We start from the raw sequence: 21,636 nt of genomic DNA, 5'->3' as shown, positions 1-21,636 counted from the left end.
TTGTGACATACCAAAGGAGACGCTAGAGATCAAAAGAAAATAACATTTCCCAATATTGGGGAAAATGGCAGGATCCCAGGCGGAAATGCAGAAAGACGTTTTGTTGCCACAAGCCTTTAATTTCGAAGTACCAGGTGCATCGTTTGTAAGACTGCGTATCTATTGTAAACAGTGGGATTGCATTCGTCCGTTTAACACCGACAAATATGCCTGTTAACGTTGCACTTAGAACACCGTTCCGCTGGAAAGCAACCAAAAACCTAAATAGAGCAACTGGACAATATGCGAGGAAATTGTGGATAACAGCTTCGGAGACAAGTTGTGTGACCTAACGAGAGGACAGGGAGAGACAGAGAGAGAAAAAAAGTTGTAAAACAGAGGGAGGAAATGATACTGGGGTAAATCCCCTGCGGGGTTTTAATCAGATTACCTAGCAACTCGAAAAGGTTCACGCAGAATAGTTGTTGGACTGAAATCCGTCTGAGGAAATGTGGAAGTTTTCAAAGTGAAATGGTGCATTGCAGAAAATCAACACAGAAACATGCTTGGATGTTCAAAAAAAATCCGGGAGTTGATAACAGAAGCTCCACAGCCATCCTGAGCGATGCTGTTGCAGCCTGTTTATTGTATCTATACTCTTCACTGAAACCGCACAGATTATTCTATAATCTAGAGGTCAAATGTGTATTGACCATTAATTCACCAGGGCTCCAGTTTCTCTGGTGTCGTTCAGCAGCAACTGTACAGGGGAGGGGGGCGGGGGTGGGGGGAAGAAACAATGGGAGTGATCATTTCTTTTAAATGAAACGGTTTAATCTTTCCCGTTTTAGAGCAAAATGTAGAATGATCCTTAATCTTAGTCCAATGTAACTATTCAAGAAATAGTTGCTAAATGCTAAATGAAGGCAAATGTCTCCTTTATTATGTCCGTGTCAACGTTTCATTACACTTCCAAATTCATCACACATCTTATTTTCAAAAATGTTGAATACATACCTGCGTTCCTACAACCTTCCAATGCATGTGGGACATTGGCTTGCAAAGTAATATTGAGAAGATACTTAACTTTTAAGGTTACACAACCTTTTCCATATTAATAAGACGGCAAGAGATTATGTATGACTTTTGCACAATATATTTTTGAAAATAGTCGGATAACATGCTATTTACCACCTGTGATGTGGAATGCGATTGGGCGACTGGATCACATGGTCAGGTCACGTGAAAAGGAATAAGTCGGGCCGAAGGAAAATGGGTGTTTGGTGTAAATCGGGGGTGTAATGCTGCCATATATCACGCTATCTCGTAAAACCGACACTGAAGAGCCTTGGCCAACAAATCACCAGACAAAATTATGAGTTCGTCGTATTATGTGAATGCTCTTTTTCCCAAATATACGGCGGGGACATCCGTTTTCCAGAACGCGAGTGGCTTTACAGAAGCAACTTCTTGCGCTTTTGCTACCAACTCACAAAGATCCGGCTATGGAGCGGGCGCCAGCGCCTTCCCAGCCCCGATGGCCGGGCTGTACAATGTTAACAGTGCAATCTATCACGGTCCTTCCATGTACAACACAGGTTATAATCTAAATTCAGATTCCTACAACCTGCGCTGCTCTGCCTTAGACCAGAACATTCCAGTTCTTTGCAGCGATCTCAGCAAACAGGGTTGCGAAAAATTGGATCAGACAAACGTGCACCCTCAAGCAGAGAGCAATTTCCGGATTTACCCCTGGATGAGGAATGCAGGTATGGGACATAAATGTAACATAGCTACGAGAAACGTGCGAATGACCAGTTAAAATGAGCGCCACTACATCCTGAAGGTAGTTAAGAGTTTTAATGATATCTGAGGAGCAGTTCCTCAAACGCATGTAGTATTGTATGCAGATAGCAATCATAAAACTTTTATTGCACAATTAATCAGTACAATCCTCGTAAAAGCACTCGACTTCCGCTCCTTTATAGTTAACAGCAACTCACATATTGCTTGTTTACTCACTTTTATCAACACCAAATAAGAACTATTTTTAACTGTTAAGCGGGAAAACTGTATATTCTCGAGTAAATGCAGAATGCTATGTTCCAGTTCGAAAGTAGCTTTTACACATTAGGCCAGGCCCGTGGAATTGAAGGTTTTTTTTGCACCCCATGAGAGCTCTTTGGGCCCTTGTAAAGCTTCCCATCTCCCCCCCCCCCCCCCCCCGCCCCCTTTGTGGATGTAAGTTCGTGTTTAAAACGGGCCACTTTAGGGCGGTAATATACGAGTTCTGACCATCAGAATGAACCTGGCGGGTTCATTTGCTGGCATTCGAATCTGACACATTTGGGGTTGAAAGGACTTGCACGCAGGCTTAAGGTTTTAGTTACCTGTCATTTCCGTGTCTGAAATGTTAACATCGGTGCTCTTTATCTTGGATGAAATAACAGTTTCGGAGTACCCGTATGGATGTAAGTAAAGAGTTGAGAGCACAGAGTGACTTTCACTGAAACTTGGGATAGATCCTTGATCTTTAAATGCTTTGTCAGAGGACCGCAGCGAGATTCCAAAATGTCCATTCGCACCTTAAAGCAGACCATTGGCATCTGAATATTTTGTTCAGCCACAGATATTCCAATGAGTTATGAAAGCGTTTAGGTAGGCGAAGAGGTAAAAAGGACATGAATAGGTTGACAGGGCTACTTGTACTTTGTATTATTTAAAAAAACACGGACTTAATGGTTGCCTGTGTTTTTTCTCTCTCCCTTTCTCAGGTCCAGATAGAAAGAGAGGACGGCAAACCTACACCCGTTACCAAACATTGGAACTGGAGAAGGAATTTCACTTTAATCGCTATCTGACTCGTAGGCGACGAATTGAAATTGCTCACGCTCTGTGTCTCACCGAGAGACAGATCAAAATCTGGTTCCAGAACAGGCGAATGAAGTGGAAAAAAGAAACCAAAGCTGGGAACACGAGCACCACAAGCGAAGAAAAGCAGGAATGAATCTCCCCCAATGAATGCTGAACTGTGCGAAGAAAGTTGTTCTTCAGCCGCTAATCATGACATTTGACGAGCAAACTACAATATTGGACTATTTCAGAAATACTGTGCATTAGCACTTATAATACTACCTATGCGTTTTAATAATCTCTGTCGAAATCATGTCTTTAGAATATAAAGTTCGCTGGTTTTGGGTGTCAGTCCAAAAGTGTAGAATTCAGAATGTTTGTATTAGGTAGGAATATAAGAATTAAGTTCCGATTCCGTGCTTGAAGTAATTAAGGGGAAACGGAAGCATTTAGAACATATGTCCGCAGGTGTTGTATGAAAACAATAAAAATCGGAATGCTTGTTTTCTCAAGTTTAATTGAGAATCTCTCCCCACAATAATGAGATGAAAGTGAATGAAATTCGAAACCTTTATTCGCCGTCATTAAAATGAAGGGGATTGGATTCGGAATCTGGGTTCTCCAGTAGTACAACCAGCGGAACAATGATAGCCCATAGAGCAGACTGTAACCATCCTTCTAATCTAAAATTCCATATGCCACTGTTTTGTTCTAAAATAGATCTGATGCACTGAGCTATTTCTCAGACTTATTTTACCTCTGCGATCATGTCTTCTTTATACATTTTACAGTATTCCTGCTTACTATTCACGAAATAAAAACATACCGTGATAACTGATTCTCTAGTCCAATCAGAGATCAAATACTTGAGCCATTCTAGCCCATGTAGCAAAAGCTGACGGAAAACTCACTTGTCGAGTAAAATAGTTTATTTGTGTTCAATTTTTTAAAAAACATTTCCTGCATTTGTTCTTAAGTACCAATAGCAGAATGAAGAAGATTTCTCTTTGCATATAGCAATGGAATGTAAACTACCTAAACCACAATTGTGGACACCTTGCACGTCTATGGAAACTACCTATATGTTTTAATTTAACATTCGTTTCGAGACACATAGTGTTGTTATGGGAGTCTTGACTTCTCGCACTTCTTCAAACAGCGCCCATAATATGAGAGTAAAAATGTGAAATATATTCTGGTGTTTTTTTTTAATGAGGTGCGTGTATAGCCACTTTATAACACTAAATAGTGATAACTACCTAGATACCGGTTTACATTTGACGCGAATGGAATCGTTCCGTACTGTGCTTAAATACTATACTGTAAAGAAAAACAGAAAAATCGTAATGAGAGGGGGAGGGGATTGCATTATTTCTCCTCGATCAATGGCATTAAAATGTATAGATGCTAAAGATTTCACAGAAACCATGTATTATTGAATGATGTAATTGTGTTTCTTTAAGTATGTTGTATCAGTTGTCTTATACATGTGTACTGTTAACTTATAAAATAAAAAAAATCCAGTAACCAAAAGTAATAATAGAAACGCCGAACTGCATCGTCGACTGGATATTTTGCGGTTCCATATTCGGTGTGGTATCTTGTCAAGCGAAAGTTTTGCTTTGTAATCTGTGTACGTGTTGTTAAATAATAACCGATGTTAAAGGTTTAAGGTGCAATCTATTTAAAATACATATATTCGTTCCAACCATGTGTACTTTGAATGGAGTCTCTGTAGACAAACAAAAATAAGAAACATTAAACGGTGCTTGGAAAACAAGAGTCTCACTTTCTTGCCTGAGCGGACGCCACCAAATGAGTGGTTGCAAGATTTGTTATAAAGACAAGAATAACCTAATTAATAGCAGCAATTAAAAAACATCCCATTTCGAAAGTAACACATAATTATTTACACACCGCAGCCCATTCAGTGCCTTTTAATCTGACTTCAATAAACAAATTGATCCATCATTTTTCTACGCCAAATGGGCAATTTTTATACTAATTAAATTCGAATATGAGCACATTGATGCCAAGATTGAGCAAATCTTTATTATCATTGGCCAGCATATATATAAATATATATTTTAAAAATGGGCAAAATTCAAAAGCAAAATATTCGAATTGGGACGAAGGTGGGCAAAAAAGTTCCCAGTAAACATTCAGGGTCGGATCGTGACCTATTTGAGAGCAGTATAAGGAAATGGAAAAAAAAGATAACACAGAGAGCACAGCCTAGTAGAGTGTTCGGTTTAATAAGAAACATAAGATTTGAAACGAGAAAAAAACGAACCCAGTCGCTCTGCCATCGCAGAGCTTTGAACGAATTTTCGAGTAAGCGCACGTATTAATCGCTCCGTAAGCGGTGCGGCGCTTAAATTTGCTGTTAGATCACACAAGATGGGCGAACTCATAGCCATTTTATTTGTTACTGTTGCATATCGAAACAAAAAACGAGTAAACTCGAACAAATATCGATAGAACAGTTACGGTTATGCCTAAAACAGAATTGGTGCGTTACGACAACAGATTGGCTGGAGGAACAGAAAGATTTCTGTTTTTAAAAAAATCAAATTCCATGATATTATCATGATAACGCGACTTCAGAAAAGGGAAAATTATTTTTTTAAACTGTGGAAAAAATCTTTAATAATTTCACAATTTTAACTTGTGTCTTTGTTAAAAATGGCGTCTAAGACCTGCCTCCTAATAGTCATGGGGAAATGTCATAAATCCGTTGTTGTTTTATGAAAATTTACAACTTTGCAATAGAACTTTACGAGTTGTTCGGTTTTTCCATTGGCCACTGAAAGTCATGTGGAGTGTAACCGTGAACATGAACTTTTTATAATTTCCCTTGCGACTATAGAGCTGCATTCTTTTGCTAAACGCGTGTTGGTTCGGATGTGAGAGCTTGCGGGCTTTCTTCAACGCATATTTTGTTCTTTTTCCCCCCTCCCAGCGCTAGTGATTATTGCCCATGGAGCTTCAATGCTTCCAAGCTTTCAACACAGATCCCACGGCTGGTAGCTACGAATTCCTCCACGGAAGGTGGAGCATTGGATTAAAAAGAGCCGGCTCGAATCCGGAGGGCAGTTTCCTGCAAGTCGTCACCAAACGCCGCTGGCGGAATGCGAGAGCCATTGGCCGGGGTTGCAGCTGAACGGACAGCTGTCAAACTAGCACGGGCTCTGCACACACTGACACTGGGGCTCAGCAAATACCATACCCGGTCTGTGCAGAGCCCGGGACTGTCAGGCCGAGAGATACACTCAGCAACAAGGTAAGGCCCACTCGCTCTTCACAGTTTTCCAATTCTGCAAAATTCATTTCTTTAAAAAAATGCCTTCAAACAAAGTTATTGTAACAGCCGCTCTTTAATGATCTTTGATTTGTCAAAGTTGAAGGATATGATGCAAAAAGTGTCGATCACCTTCGGAATGTGTTAACTCAAGTGTAGAATTGGTTGAGTGTCTATTGAAACTAATCTGACCGGTTTTTAGGGGCAGTTTTTAAATCTGTTTTTATTTTTGAAATATACTTGCTTTCAAAAGAGTATGAATAATGCTTTTGACGTCGTGCGTTCTGGTTGATTTGATCGAGAGCCGTCTTATTCGTTCAAAGTGTTTTGCATAAGGAACCAGATCACATTAAGTAAAACACAATCCTCGATTGCGATTTTAAATGTCATGCATGTCAGAGAATACTGAAGGTGCGTCTCGTATTATTGAAAGTTTTTGCAGATTCTAACGGGCTAAAAAAAAACACACATTTCAGTTGCAAACAAATAATCTGCCGATTGCAGCGATGGCGACGACCCGTCTTACACTGAAAAAGTGATTTATTTCTTTTGAGTCGCCGTTCTTGCATTGCGTAAATTTCGTATCAGATGCGGTGTATTTTAACACCATTTTTATCGTTAGCTTCGAAACTTATCTGGGAGCAAACAAATGTACATCGTGCATTGATGCAAATTAGCTGGCGTTTATCTAGGTGTCGTGATTGCAAGTTATTTGTGTTTATTTTGTGTGCTGATTCTGTTCAAGGATGAAAAATGATCAAACACATCGTATTTCGGGTGTGAGCATGTAAATGTGTCTTATTGTTTTTATTTAACGCGTAGGTTGTCTTTCTGACACTGAGACACTTAGCCCCGACTGACTGCGAATGTGTGTGTTCGCGTGGATATTGATATTTGCTCTCCTTTTTGAACTCGTTGCTGCCACCGTGCGTTTGGAGTGTGGGCGAACTTGCGTTGCTGCTGCATAGCGTCTCTCCTGGTCATGTGTTGCTGATGAAATGGTTGACTTGCATTCTTAAATTAACCATTCTATGTGTTGCTTTGTGGCCTTACTCAGTAGTCAACAATTTGCTTTCATAATATCAGGATTTACTGAATTTGATTAAAGTGGCATTTGGAGCGGAAAACCATTCTTTAGCTATTAAATGTCTGTAACTATGGGTTTTGCGCATAGAAACGAATGATTACCCCCTGTACGCTCAGTATATCACTAAGGTTGTATTGGGTCTTTGAGTGGAAAATTAGTATGGCTGCAATACATGTCTGCAAATAGTTTTGTTTTGGCTCTCATCAATCGTAAATAAATAGTTAATATTTATGAAAAAAGTGAGAAGGTAAAATATGCGTATTTGTGATTAAGTAATTACATTTCTAAGTCATAGTTGGCGATGCAGTCAGAAATATTAAACCCGTTCGCTGTGAATCTACGAAGTCTCCTTGATGATATGCTTAAACTGTAGTAATAACCCATATTTGTGATGTCAAAGAGTTTTTATAGCTGTTGTTTTCTGGAATAAGAGCGAAATAAACATGAATTCGAATTTAACGAAGAGTTTGAATTAACCCTGAAATTTGAAATAAATGGCAATACAGTGTCGTCCATGAATCGAGCGTTTAATAGATAGGCCCGTTTTCCGGTCTTAAAGCATTGCAGACTTATTTTCATCTCTTAAAGTGCAACTATGATTACCCCGAAACTGCAAATAATATTGATCATTTAAACACGTCAAGGAATGCGGCTCCGGAAGGTGTTACAGCCACTACAAAGCAATTAGAAGATTTATACTGTTTCCCTGTAATAGTTGTAGTTTCAAAACCAGGATATGAGCACAGCTATAAGTAATATAAAGAACCAGATGGTTTCTAACTTGAAACAAGGCCTCGCAATTCACAATTTGAAAGAAGACATGTTATTTCATCTCAGGAGAATGAAATCGAGTGGATGAGGTGTGTGTTTAAATGCTGCCATTTTGTAAAATCTTTCTTAATCAGTCAAATACACGAATGGCTGCAAACTAAGTTCCAGTTTTATTTCACCAGCCAAGGGAAATTAGATTTGCTGTTACTAATTAGGCTGCACCAGTCCTGATCACCAGAGGAACAAATAAGACTTAAGCCAGAAAATTCTTTCTTATTAACGACATAATTAAATCTAATTTACACACTTGTGGATTTTACAATATTGCAGCTTTGTTTGGTTTTATTCCCCTAAAATGATTGGCATGCCCTTATTTCAACGATGCCAAAATTCAATGCACTACATTCCAGCTTCTATCTTTGACGATATTTTATTTTGTATTATCATTAGGAAGTTTTTGCTGTCTGCACGGAAATACAAATACGTCAACGGAAAGAATAAATCGCAACGGTTGTATTGTAATCTTTCGCAGGCCATTTCCTAATTAATCGGAATCTTGAGTGGAAGGACAATTAATTGGTGCTGTATTTTCTGCAGAAGCAAATTTGCTTTCAAAAATGATTTCTAAAATATATGATCAAAGCACATTAGGGATGTAATGATTCAAATTGCTTTGTGTTGTTTTCCATCTCAGCGATGAATACAGATCGAGTTGTTGTTTGATACCTTCTATTAGCTCCTTAGTAGCCATTTGCCCCAGTCTGTGTGTTCATGCTCTAATTATATTGCCTTGTTTTCTCCAGTTTTCCTGAGACACGATGCAGCAGCAGTTGTGAGTGGTTATTGGTGATTCCACCTAATTGGAAAATAATGACTGTGCTTTAAACGTTGCCCTTTTGTTCATCTTTTAATATCACCTTTTGCTCATCTGTTTTTCGGTTATTTGCACCATACCAACTTGTGAGAAGATTCTCCATTATACGTGTGGAGCATTTGTGGGGGCTTCATCTTCAAACCTTCACTTTTGTGTCCTGGACGTGATGAATAAACGAAAACCAAAGATAAAACGTAAAGAAAGCATAAACAGCAAAGATGAGAAAACTTCGAATTTATTAAAATGCAAGGTACAATTGGGGGAAAAAAAAGCACACATTGCAATGCATGGTTAGAGGCTATAGGGCTGAAACTGAGGAAAGCGGCAAGCGTCGGCCTTAATAAGAGGGTTGGAGACTGGCGTGTTCGTGCACGTTTTCCTCCATAATTGTGCTGCATTTATACTCACAATTCGAATAGAAAAGGGCTTTTGATTTCGATCAGCTTTCGGTTTGTTTTTAGTCTGTCTATAATTAGGAAAGAGAGACAGGTATAAGATTTCAGGACTGAAAATTAACCCACTTGAGGCATTTTAACAACTTGCAATCAATGAGGTAGCATCCATCCCAAATAAACATTTCTAACGTTCAAAAATACAAAATTGTCCGACGACTAAACAACCGCATTCACCACTTCACCCTCATTCCTTATCATTGCCTCTAATTGGCACGTTTCGACTTCGGTCATGGGTGCTGTAGCAATGTTTATTCAAGTGCTTAAATATTTCCCCTGCAAAAATAAACACATATTCCTCATTAATATATATGTGTGTTGTTTGCAGTACCCTTGGTATTTCAGTATGTGATGTAACCATTGTTGACAGGAAAGGAAAACTAACGAGATAATGAGATCTTTAGCAAGGAGCCTTTGGCTTCCGTCCTTCCACTACGATCTGATGCCGCGCTTAGGGCGCAGTAAATGCTCTGTTATTCCAAAACACAAATGTCTCCATTGAGATGTTCAAAAATGTATAATTATTCCAAAAGAAACATTCCACTATTTTATGGTCGATAAAACCTTAACACTGTGCAATTATGGAAAATCGAAGTTGGGATTTGGGGAATATTAGAGAATTTCAATCATATACAATTAAAACAACATTCTGATGGAAGGGAGCCACATACAGGCTTATCCAATATAAAGTCGAGCCTCTGCAGGTCGTTTGGCCGTTTAAACAAACCCGGTGAACGTTGGCTAAATACTTTTTCCTGGAAGTATTATGGCGTTTGTGTACTAAATGCACATGTGTATGCATGCATGCTTTAATGAAGAGTGCTAGTGCAATAACAATTACTCCTACACACAATTACTGTGAGATCCTTTCAAAGCTGAGATAACCGCGTTGCGCTCCACAGTTGGGATTTTCTTTATAAGAATATCAAAATTAAATCTATAAATCATTTCCCTGAATATATACTCTTGCTACCAGGTTATTTCTGTTTATTTTGTCAGTATAAATGTACTGAGTACAACACTTAGGAACCCTTGATATTGTGGGTCTCTGTAGTTGCAGACGCTATTGTTCTTTACCGAGTTGAAAATGGATAGAGATTCATATTATGGAGGGACTGATGTCTGATTATTCTCATCTAGTCTTCACAAGCTAGCAAATAAAATGTTGTGCTTGTAAGATGACATATACAAATGGAAAAAGAATGAATAAAAATGCTCAATCCTTGCAACGGTTATTTACCTATCTAAACTACTCTGTGAGTCTACATAGAACGCACAGCTACAGAACTAGAGATTTGTTGATTTATTTCTACGTACCCTCTATTTTCTATCATCTATCTTCTAATCACTGTTGATCCAGTTATTGTTGGATGCGTAATGCACAGTCACATTTCCCTATGTGAGGTTATATGGAATAAGTATGTATAACTATAGCCTGTAACCTAATAGTCTTCTTATTGGGTCACTAATATTCCATTAAAACCACCTCTGTTATAGTTCAGAACTGATTTGGTTGTTTGTAACTTTGCTAGCTCAGTCGCCGGATCTCCAGGGAGTTTTTTGAACCAAAGTCGGTTTCTATTGGCCAGAGACTGATCAGCTGGTTATATTTGCTGCTGTCGCTTTGGCGCTCGGCCATCCTGAAACAAACCACCTCGATGACTACTAATAGCTAAACCACATTGTGTACTAATACATAACAAATCATATTACTACAGAGTGTGGAGCAAATGAGTTCGTATTTTGTGAACCCTACTTTCCCTGTTTCACTGCCCAGTGGCCAGGACTCCTTCCTCGGACAGATCCCACTCTATACAACGGGGTATGATGCTCTAAGGCACTTTCCTGCTTCCTATGGGGCAGCGACGCTCCAGGATAAGAGTTACTCGTCACCTTGTTATTATCAACAATCCAACTCAGTAATAGCTTGCAATCGAGCATCGTATGAGTATGGGGCTTCGTGTTTCTATCCTGAAAAGGATCTAACCAGTGTCTCGCCATCCGGTAGTGGAAAGCATAGAGCCCAGGATGACTTCTTTTCCTCAGACCAACATTACAAAACAGATTGTGCGCAAAACAAAATTTTAAGTGAAGATGGAAACGACCGGAAGTACAGTACTCCAATTTATCCTTGGATGCAACGAATGAATTCGAGTTCTAGTGAGTATTTACAGTAGAAAATGGTAAATTAAACTTGACACATAGTTTAAACTTTACGTAAAGAATGCTTGCATATGTTAATTGTTACGTTAACTACAACACACTTACAAGAGCCGGGAAATTGAACAATAATTTGACTATATCATATGTCCCAATATATTTTCCATCTTTTGCTTCCACCAATGCAGGTTCTGTATTTGGGCCACATGGGCGTCGTGGGCGACAGACCTATACACGATTTCAAACTCTTGAGTTGGAGAAAGAATTTCACTTTAACAGATATTTAACTAGACGCCGCCGAATAGAGATTGCGAACGCCCTCTGCCTCACAGAACGTCAGATCAAGATCTGGTTTCAGAATAGGAGAATGAAATGGAAAAAGGAAAACAAACTTCTAAATACAACAGAATCCAACAGCGAAGATGCAGAGGATAAAACAGGGGAGTAAGAGCGCGAATTTGAAAGAAGTTAGTCTGGGCCTTTCTATTTGGTAGTGAGTTCTTATGTGCTTATTCTGCCAAACAGGACAGACAACAATATTTGCATTTCTTTTTGTTTTCGTTGCCCCTCTCTTTGAGTTTGTGTCATTGTATAAGTGGTAGAGGAAGTGTTCAAATAGCTCTGCATTCCACAGGATACTATAACTATACGGTGTTTAGGATTAATTGTTTTCCAATTGCGAAGTGTGAATGTTTCTGCTTCTATAGTCGTTACTATGTGATAATTTACTCCACAAATAGTATCCCAATTGTTTCAATGGTTAGTTTTAGATATTATTTGACTCTTCAAATAATGAGCGCAGTGGATATCACCATTTGCTATTGATAAATATTGTATTGTATGTGTCAATATTTTTACCGTATTAGTTCTTTTTGTTTTGTGTTGTCAAATTGAGAGGCCGTAGTGTTCAGTCAGCTTGTGCCATGTTTTCTCTACCAAGAGAAACATTTATATTTGCTTATGACTTGACAGCTGTAGGATAAATAAAGTCAGCCTAGCAACGCTATCGCTCTTAAACTAAAATTTCGCGAAGAAGATTTTCTTAAATATATATAAAATATATACAGTAATATATATATAAATAAGCTATCCCATTTCTAAGAGTTTAGCCTTCAGCTAAAGCTGCCGAAAACTTTTTGTATGAAATAAGCTGTGAAAGGAAACTTAGCACTGTGAAATTGAATCGGTAGATGTCCTTGTTTCAGACAGAAAAAGACAGTATACGTGGTAGGAATGACTATTTAGTTCCTGGGTCCATTAAATACGGCAATTTTCACCAAACGCATAGCTAACGACATAGCTGAACCCGCGGTTAAATTATGAAACATTCTTCATAATGTTTATCCCAGAAAACCGAGAAACAAGTAACGGATATCACATCTCTTGTTTTGATTAGGTGAATGACTATTTGTAAAGTGGACTTTCCTTTGTTAGCTACTGTATAGCCTTTCACCCTAATCGAACCAACACAAAACTGTGTGTGAATAAATTGTTTCCGTGTAAATGTAGACACAAGACCTTGTTTATTTACCAGTGAAAAGGGGATTCAGCATTTACATGGACCGTGTACGAAAGTAAATGGAACGATTTCAACTCATTTTCAATATACGTGACTTGATTTTTAAGAACGCGAAGATTGCTTTAATAGTTTAGGGTTGCGATGGCTTCGAAATTTCCACCAATACGTGACTAAACCTTCACTACCATGAGCTATACGGACAAAACAGATTTTTAAAAAGAGTAGTATGTGAAAGAATTGGCCTTTTGATGTTGCACGATACCGATTTCCCCTCAACAAATCAGCGATGATAACCAAGACGTATGAATACGCTCAATGCATAATAATTAAAATTAAATCTGATTTTTTAAAAAAATCAAACCAATTCAGTTACAAGAAAAACATCAAGTCCTATTTATAACACTGACAGCGGGCAGCACTTAAAAAAAACCTGCACTTGAGGATTGAACAAATGTTCCGTTGTCTGGCAAGGATCTTTTTTTTGTTTGAAAGATGCCCTCCACATTGTTTTATGTGATTTATACTACGAAATGTAACGGTTACGTTTGAAATGTGTGGTAGCCTTAATTCGACCCGAGGCCGATTACCCCGTTCATCAGAACCACAGGATTCCAAGCCTCAGTCTCCAGAGGGTGGCGCGCAAGGACAACCCAAAGCTGCTGCTGGGAGCCGGCGGCGCGCCCCCGTGCGCGCTCCCCACGCTCTCCCTTCCACGCAACCTTCCCGCTTGTAGCCACAGTGCACGGATTTACCTCTAGAGGTCATCAGCGAGAATTTACGACTGGACAACAAAAGCACGTGATTCTAAGTCGTGCCCCATATTTGGGCGCCTACGTAGGAGGGAACGAAGTACATGTCCCAGTCATTTCCATAATTCATCATAAATTGTGCAGGGTGCTAGACGCACAAGCGACCAAGAGCCACAAATCAAGTAAAAATAAATAAATAAAAAAATCAAATGAGCTCTTACTTTGTAAACTCATTCTGCGGTCGCTATCCAAATGGCCCGGACTACCAGTTACATAATTATGGAGATCATAGCTCGGTGAGCGAGCAATACAGGGATTCTGCAACGATGCATTCCAGCAGGTACGGCTACGGTTACAATGGGATGGATCTCAGCATTAGTCGTCCAGCATCTAACCACTTTAATGCCAGTGAAAGATCTCGAAGCTACTCTGCAGCAGCAACAACAGCAGCAGCAGCAGGACCAGAAGCAGGAGCAGACACCAGGTACAACCAACCTGCCACATCCACTCAGTCTCCTTCACCTGACCCTCTGCCCTGTTCCGCCGTGGTCAGTCCGCCTGCAAGCGACAACCACCACGGAATCAAAAACTCCATAGCAAGCCCAACTACCTCCTCAAATTCCAGCAGCAGCAGCAGTCACATCAGTAGAGATGGGGTTGGCACGTCGCCTGGTACTGAGGATGACACCCCGGCAAGCAGCGACCCTCCAAGTTCACAGAACGGGCAAAGCACAGCACAACAACAGCCTCAGATTTACCCCTGGATGCGAAAACTGCACATAAGTCACGGTAAAATCCCTCCTCTCTTCTTTTTGCATTAGTGGAGTCCTAAACTACTCTGGCAAATCAAAACGCTAAATGTACATGTTAATATTTCTTAATATCTTTGTAAGGATCATTTTTTTTAAGTTGCTACTATATTTGGAACCATATGGGTGGTGGGATATTTGCTAATAAGGTGTCTAGTTACGCATCAGTAATGTAAGAAGAAATAGGAACTGATAGATAGAAAAAGGTGTGGTTTATTATGGGACAGTTTTGTCCAAGTGGGCACTTTAACATTTAGTTCTAGCTAAGTTCCTGAAGTCATTTTGTTATTAAGGTCTGGGAGAGAGCGCAGGAGCTAGGCGTAGACATGCCTGGGCTAGATTTCGGTCTTGTGCTTTGAGTTAGTCCTATTTGCATTTTACTAATGTATTTCATATTCGACAATGTATTGATAGCACTAAACAAAGGATTCCTTTTTTGTGGGTTACAGACAGTATGGGAGGACCAGAAGGTAAAAGAGCCAGGACGGCTTACACCCGATACCAGACCCTGGAGCTGGAAAAAGAATTCCACTTCAATAGATACCTGACCCGGAGAAGACGGATAGAAATTGCACATGCTCTTTGCCTCACAGAGAGACAGATAAAGATCTGGTTTCAAAACAGGAGGATGAAATGGAAAAAAGATAACAAGTTAAAAAGCATGAGCATGGCCGCTGCAGGAGGCGGATATCGTCCATGATCAATAGAAGTACTGGGCAGTAGCTGACCAATTAGCATAATGTCAATACAGTACTGACTTCCAAAACTCTTTTCCCGTGTTACTTCTATGAAGAAAATCATTTCCATGTTGCCGTATTCCAATCTTTGAATCGTTAGTCTGTTTTCTGGCCGTACTGTTGCCTGTACAAGTAATCTGCTTACAGTATATTGTCTAGAAGTAACAACAATGTTGTAGGAGTAGGTTAGCCTTGTGAATTATAGCTGTTTAACTTATTTATATTAATACATGCGGTGTTACTTGAAGTAACTGTATAAAATCGTCCAGTAAAAATGTAATTATGTGTTGCACTCTGCAAAAAAAGTGTATGTGAGTGTTAGTGTTGCTAAATGTCAAAATAGCTCCAAGCTTGCAATACGTATTTAATTTCAGGCCATCGTCCTCTGTAATTGATATCGTAGTGTTAAATCACTGAGATGCTACCTATTCTGTGTTATTAGTGACCAGTGAATTTTGTGAAGGATATTGCGACTTTGAACTGTATGTCTATGCTGTGCCTTTGTATGACTTTGCACGAACTCCAATAAGTGGCTCTTAGCGCAGCGTCAGTGTATGTTTTTTGTGACAAAGGATAAATATAAAACCTAAAAGACTGGAGGTTTAAGAAATTCGTGATGAGCTTTTGTATTTGTTTTTAAAACTGACTGGAAGTTAAAATAAAGTTTCTATAGTAACTTTCCTGGACCTTGGCCTCCCAGATTAAGCATTTCTGTTGTTTCTATTGTCCTGTGAATTAAATTGTTTCGAGGGTTGAGTCCAAAACTTACACTAAAACATTAAGTATATTCTAGTCTGTACAAGTTTGCACCACTCCTCCAGACAGGAATCTTGCAGTTTGGGCTTACGACAGGCAATCAAGTTGCGCAAATTTATAAAGTCAAAGTTCAATCAATAGATTTTCTAAATTCTTGATCACTGCAAATGTTGGAATTCAGTAAGAACTGGCAAATGCAGTATTTAAATGCTCTATTGTAATTTGGCATATTTACGCAATTCGTAGTAAATGTGTTCGCCTCTTCTAACTGTATTCCATGCGCCCTGTCTGTTGCGCACTTCAACACCGTTTGCTAAACCACACATTTTCCGCAAATGCCCAATTTCTTTGTTGTTGCTGTTGCTCTTCCTGCACTTACTCTCACCCCCTTTATAAACATGGTTATTTGGAAACTGGTCTGAGGAAAAAGTGAACCCTGAAGTACTTCAACCACTTTGTTCCGCAGGTAGGCGTTAGTCACGTTTCCTCAACTCCTCCACCAAAGTGTAGCGTAAACGTTTCCCAACAGGTATTTTTCACTTTATAGAGTTAACTTTACTTACCGCGTGAAGACAGGACAGAAAATTCGCCTCTTAGTTCCTGACAGCAAGGGGGATCAGCACTTTTACCCTTTCTGCTTAGTGACTGCTTGTCCTTTAAAGTTATAATCAATAAACTTTTATACACCTCAGTTCCGGCTATATGACATTTGGGTGCCAAATGAATAGGGTTTTGTCTATGAATTAGATCGTAAAATCATCCATAGCACAGACTGATAGCCTCACTGGCTATAAAAAATCACGTGGTGTCATTAAAGTAAGTTTTATGGTTTTGGGGAGTTGACAACCAACAGTATATTCTACATAACATATAATCTCACTGACGCTGGACTTCATTTGGTTCCTTTGCAGATTGCGTGTGCAGACAGACCACTCAAATGGCTAATTTTCATGTTCAGAGGACTATCCACAGCTCCACAACTCCAATGTACAGGAAAGTTGTGTTTTCTTGCAAGACAAGGTAAATTTTGTTGAAATATTAACGTTGATGACTTTTCACGAGGAGTTTTGGCCCAGTGAAATGGGCCTTAAGCAACACCCAGAGTGCACTGAGGCAGAAGCAAGTGTGGGCAAAGTACTTGAGTAGTTTCTTTCTGTGTTCCCAGCTTTTATTTTACAAGCCAGGTTTTAAAAATGAATGGGTAAAATAGGAACAGAAGTAATTTTTTGAAAAGGCTAGTGGTTTCCCATTTTAAAACATCTTATATGTTTAAAGTTTTTGGGGATATTCAATTGATTTTCATTAAATGTTACTGGCATTGTTCAGTACCTTAATATGTGGAGCAGAACATTCTTAGTCCTTTTCATGGTTTATTTACCCGCAGGCTCTGTTGTGTCACTTGTTTATTTGTGTTTTCTTGAGGGGAGTATAATGCCCCTGATATGTGTTGAGAAATATAGATGTTCAGTTGTCTTAATTATTACGCATTTAGGATAGTTGTAGGACACTGATATTTTAGTGCGTATTGTGCAAGCATTTGCAGCTTATTCTATATTATAGCAAAGTCCCTGTCGTCACACAGGACCGGATTAAGGTATCATTCACTTTATTAGAAACACTATTTTCACATATTAAACCTATCCCCTCCTTATTTTCAGTTTAACTTTTATGGCAACAAAAATCATCCTCTTGAGCACGTTATAAATAAATATGTGAACATAACAATCTTAATCCAAATAGTCTCGAATGAGGTATACGTGAGATATAAACACTTAAAGTTAAGGAAAAGAGTTAAAACCCGCTTTAAAATACAGCCAGTGGAAGAGTTACTGCAACTTTAAGTCTGACTGCTGTAACACCAACATAGCTTTTGGTGAATTGCAGGTTTCCCACAGTTGTGACTGACGAACCATAAACTTTATGACCGGCTTTTCATTCTTTGAAGCTTCCGCTAGTCTAGTGTGTATATACAGATTCACTTGTGTAATTTACTGTTGAAGATAAAGTGTTTCAAAAGAAAAATGCAACATTTCATAAATTTGGAAGACTTGATTATTCCTCTTTTCCCTATATGGACAAATCCAACTTATAGCATTGGGGGTGGGGATGGCAGTCGGCCACACGTTTAAAAGGGATGATATGGTAGAGAGCAATTACCCTGTAGAATTTCTACTCAAAACATTCCACTGCAATTAGGCCAATTTTACGATGTGCTATAAAGATCCAACGGTAATAGAGGAAATCAGCCCCAATATCAGTATTGCAGTTCCGGATCGGCCATGTCAAACGCGTCAATCTGTTGTAATTTCCTTTGTATTAGTTTACATTTAAATATGACAGTTTAATATATCATCTGTCCAAATCACTTAAATCCTTTTTACAACAAGACAAAACATGTTTTAGTTTCACCCAGTGCTACAGTGGCATCCAGTGTAACATTACATGTCAGTTATTAAATTTGAAATTGATGTATTTGTAATTGTTTTCCTAAGCATTAGTGATAACAAGTTATTTCGTTTCACATTGCACAAGGGTCTGTGCTTTTGATGTGTTTATTTTTCTCGCCGAAAACACTTACATTTTTCTGTCTCAAAAGCGAGACTCCAAAGTGGGGGTGGGGGTTGGGGTGGGTGGATTTAGTGCTGGCGGGGTACACAATGTATATTCAAAGGATTAAACATGCAAATATTTATTTAAACTGAGTAATCAAAGACGTTACACAGTGTAGATATTCTGTGGGAACCGGTGAAAATATAATGTAGTGATGGGGTCCTTTTCAAGAAATCTTGAACTCCCGATCTTTCTTTCATCGATGAGGTAGTTATGCATTCCCCAAACGTAGAGAATGTCTTGTTTCCATATTTAGTAAACATTTGTTAAGTAAGATGTGTATGACCGAGGGGTTCAATTATTTCAAGAGAGCTGCATGGAATTGCCTTCCAGAATTTTTTTTCTATGGTTGGGACTGCCACCTTGCATGTATGCAAACTAATGTAGTTTTTTTGGAGGGGGCGGTTATGGGGGTTCGCTTTACAGATGCGTCCTTATGTAACTTCTACACTGAAGAAAAACATGATTTGCAGTGTAAAATCCATCTGTTCCATTGGTGAAACATATCTTTTCAACACGTTCCCTAATTTCTGTCACGACAGTAGGTTTAATCTGAAATTACCGTGATTCACTTTCCCCTCCCAAATCTCTTTTACCATATATAAATCTGATTGGTGGTCTAAATATAAATCTAAGGTCTTTGATAAGGAGCTATTGCCAACATTTCCAAAGCTATCAGATATCATATTTGTGCCTACCCTTTAACACTCCATCTCATTAATCAGTGTTTAAATATATTTTTTTAAAAGCTGCTGTGCAAATTTACCAATTCTCTAAAAACATAACGCAGAAAACATATAAGTGTGAAACTAATAAAAAAGTTACGAGGGGTAAAATCAAGAGGTGGTCGCCATAAAATCTGGAATGTGACGTGCTTACGTTTCGTCTGTGTTAAGGGCACCGAAAGGACAGCACATTTTTCAGTAGCAATCTATGTTTGGCTTTTGGGCACAATAGAATTTTGCCTAAGCTTTGCAAATGAGCTTCTGCAAGAAATTCAGAGCAGGGCATACTGTTAGCTTAACGCAGTTTCCTATTTGTAAACCTGTGCAGCTGCATATTATGTGAGAACGTGATGTATCTTCTTGGGCCTCCTTTCAGCGAATTTAGGGGGTCCTGCAGCATTGTGATTTTCTATTTATGAGCAAAGTAACAGATAATTGTTTTGGCGTTCATTAGCGCAGTAAAATAACCTGAAAGAGAAAGCACGAATGCTTCTTCATTTGTATATGAACACGACATATTATAGTGCATTCACTATTAGGGGAATAAATAGACATGCATGTGTAGAATATCGTTATGCACGTGGTAACCTAATGTATTATTTTCATATTACCTAATAATCAAGCTGGATATAGCTTTTATAGACTGGCTTTCTATTCCAATTATGTTTGCTGGATCTTACTTGTGGCGATCTAGTTAGCTATTATGGAGTTTCGTATGCAATCCTCTGCATTCTAAACATTGCAATGAAGGCTTTTAATCGAAGTGTGAGAGAAATGAATATTCTTATGTGGGTTCCAGGGGTTGTGTCATATTCATCTTTTACTTCTTGCATTTGTTTTGCATAATGTCATTTTGGTACTCATTTTTTGCGAAATTAACTGATCATGAGTAGACAAACATTACAATGCAAGGAAGGTAATTGTTACTAGATAGCCTACTATGAATTTCTCAGAACAGAAGCTTTGGTTGCAGCATGACCTTGTAGAAATTGAGGACTCTTTTAAAGTCTTCCGGGAATGGAATCATTGATACTTTTTGCATTTACTTGAATGCAAGATATTGCAGTAAGGAGTTGAAACATTGTGTTGATATCTGTGCATCATTCTATGGTTGGCACCGGGGAGAAAACACATGAACCCACTAAATAAATCGATTGTGTTTTTTATTACCAGAGATAAATCGTTTCCTAAACAAAGGAAAAGTAATTATCACTTTAATAATCATGTTACTTTATAACAATAGTGATGGCAATATGAATTACTATATATATGCATTAGTTAACATTGTAATTCTGAGGAAGGGATGGACAAATTGGAGTTAATCTTTTAAGAAATGTAGACATAGAATCAAAGCACTAAAGTAACTCTTTTCTTAAAATGTTTTTTCTGCCTTTTTTGTTATTGCTTCGTCCACTACCTGCAATTGTAATATAAGCTTATTAATTTTGCACCTTTTTCCCTAAGAGATGTGTCATTAAAATGACCTTCCTTTGGCATAGAACAAAACAAATATGCATGCACCCTCCTCGTTTTTGCCAAAATACGGAACTCGAATCGTGAGTTATTTCATTGCCCCAATAAAGGCTTTTCGTTGTTTAAATCTAAGAAGGAATGCGTTGAGGAAAAAGCGAGAGATGGGAGAGAGAATTACAAGGAAAATGCATCTGCACACTCTGCAACTCACCAGCAGAGCTCGCTTTAGACCAAGTTCACAGTCATTTTGTGTGAGCATGGACTGGAAGCTCACGCATCCATTGTTCTATCAGTGCAACAGAAAAGGACGGAAATACTAAAATAGATTCAAAAGCTTAATGCATTTGTTTTGTTTTTGTATACTATCTATAATTACATCGACTGGCCGATGCAGTAAAAACTTACCCACTTTGGCACATCCAACTAAATAAAAGAGCACTTGAATAAACAGCTTGCAGACAGTGGAGGTTCATGCCATTTTTGAGTTTAAAGAAAGGTTTCCCTTATGGGGGGGGGGGGGGGAAGAAACTGAATGGGGTGGGGGCAGGAGAGAAGGGGGATGGGGACAGTGCCTCCAGCATTCCCAGACCTGAAATTAGCAGTACATCATGAAAATAGTGAACGAAAGGGGATATTATTTCAGTCCTCAGCAGTGCTTTGAAAAGGGGCTCCCTGTACCGTGGTTGGTAGGGCGGTACAACTGTAGGTCAAAAAGTTGAGGGTCAAAAGTTTACGTTTTGCACGACTTGTAATCATCTGCACAGACAGAGTTTGATGTCAA

General features: G+C 38.8%; 4 protein-coding genes across 7 annotated transcripts in view; all 4 read left to right on the top strand.

Moving 5' to 3' along the window:
• The first annotated feature begins 1,241 nt into the window (after nucleotides 1-1,241).
• Nucleotides 1,242-4,595, top strand: LOC145354439 (homeobox protein Hox-A7). Its single transcript, XM_080205783.1, has 2 exons — nucleotides 1,242-1,748; nucleotides 2,754-4,595. Exons 1-2 carry the CDS (start codon nucleotides 1,355-1,357, stop codon nucleotides 2,984-2,986), a joined length of 627 nt encoding a protein of 208 aa, XP_080061909.1. The 5' UTR covers nucleotides 1,242-1,354; the 3' UTR covers nucleotides 2,987-4,595.
• Nucleotides 4,596-6,004: 1,409 nt separating this feature from the next.
• LOC145354431 (homeobox protein Hox-A6) lies at nucleotides 6,005-12,326 on the top strand. Its single transcript, XM_080205759.1, has 4 exons — nucleotides 6,005-6,115; nucleotides 8,442-9,115; nucleotides 10,850-11,477; nucleotides 11,666-12,326. Exons 3-4 carry the CDS (start codon nucleotides 11,048-11,050, stop codon nucleotides 11,923-11,925), a joined length of 690 nt encoding a protein of 229 aa, XP_080061885.1. The 5' UTR covers nucleotides 6,005-6,115; nucleotides 8,442-9,115; nucleotides 10,850-11,047; the 3' UTR covers nucleotides 11,926-12,326.
• LOC145354396 (homeobox protein Hox-A3) overlaps nucleotides 6,005-21,636 on the top strand; it is a 43,401-nt gene continuing 27,769 nt past the window's right edge. Inside the window, exon 1 of one of the 4 annotated variants that reach the window (XM_080205690.1) lies at nucleotides 6,005-6,115. The gene's annotated coding sequence lies outside the window, so the exon portion shown is untranslated. Of the gene's footprint in view, nucleotides 6,116-16,966; nucleotides 17,068-21,636 lie in introns of those variants that run through there. The other 3 variants (XM_080205697.1, XM_080205663.1, XM_080205681.1) reach the window with 3 other exon arrangements.
• LOC145354419 (homeobox protein Hox-A5) lies at nucleotides 12,459-15,977 on the top strand. The gene is made up of 2 exons (XM_080205733.1): nucleotides 12,459-14,534; nucleotides 15,004-15,977. The coding sequence occupies exons 1-2, from the start codon at nucleotides 13,955-13,957 to the stop codon at nucleotides 15,252-15,254; spliced, it is 831 nt and encodes a 276-aa protein (XP_080061859.1). The 5' UTR covers nucleotides 12,459-13,954; the 3' UTR covers nucleotides 15,255-15,977.

This window comes from Carcharhinus amblyrhynchos, chromosome 2 (assembly GCF_965287045.1).
Source record: "Carcharhinus amblyrhynchos chromosome 2, sCarAmb.v2.hapA, whole genome shotgun sequence".
NCBI lineage: Eukaryota > Metazoa > Chordata > Chondrichthyes > Carcharhiniformes > Carcharhinidae > Carcharhinus > Carcharhinus amblyrhynchos.
The sequence above is the reverse complement of the archived record's forward strand: the minus strand, read 5'-3'. Positions and strand labels throughout refer to the sequence as shown.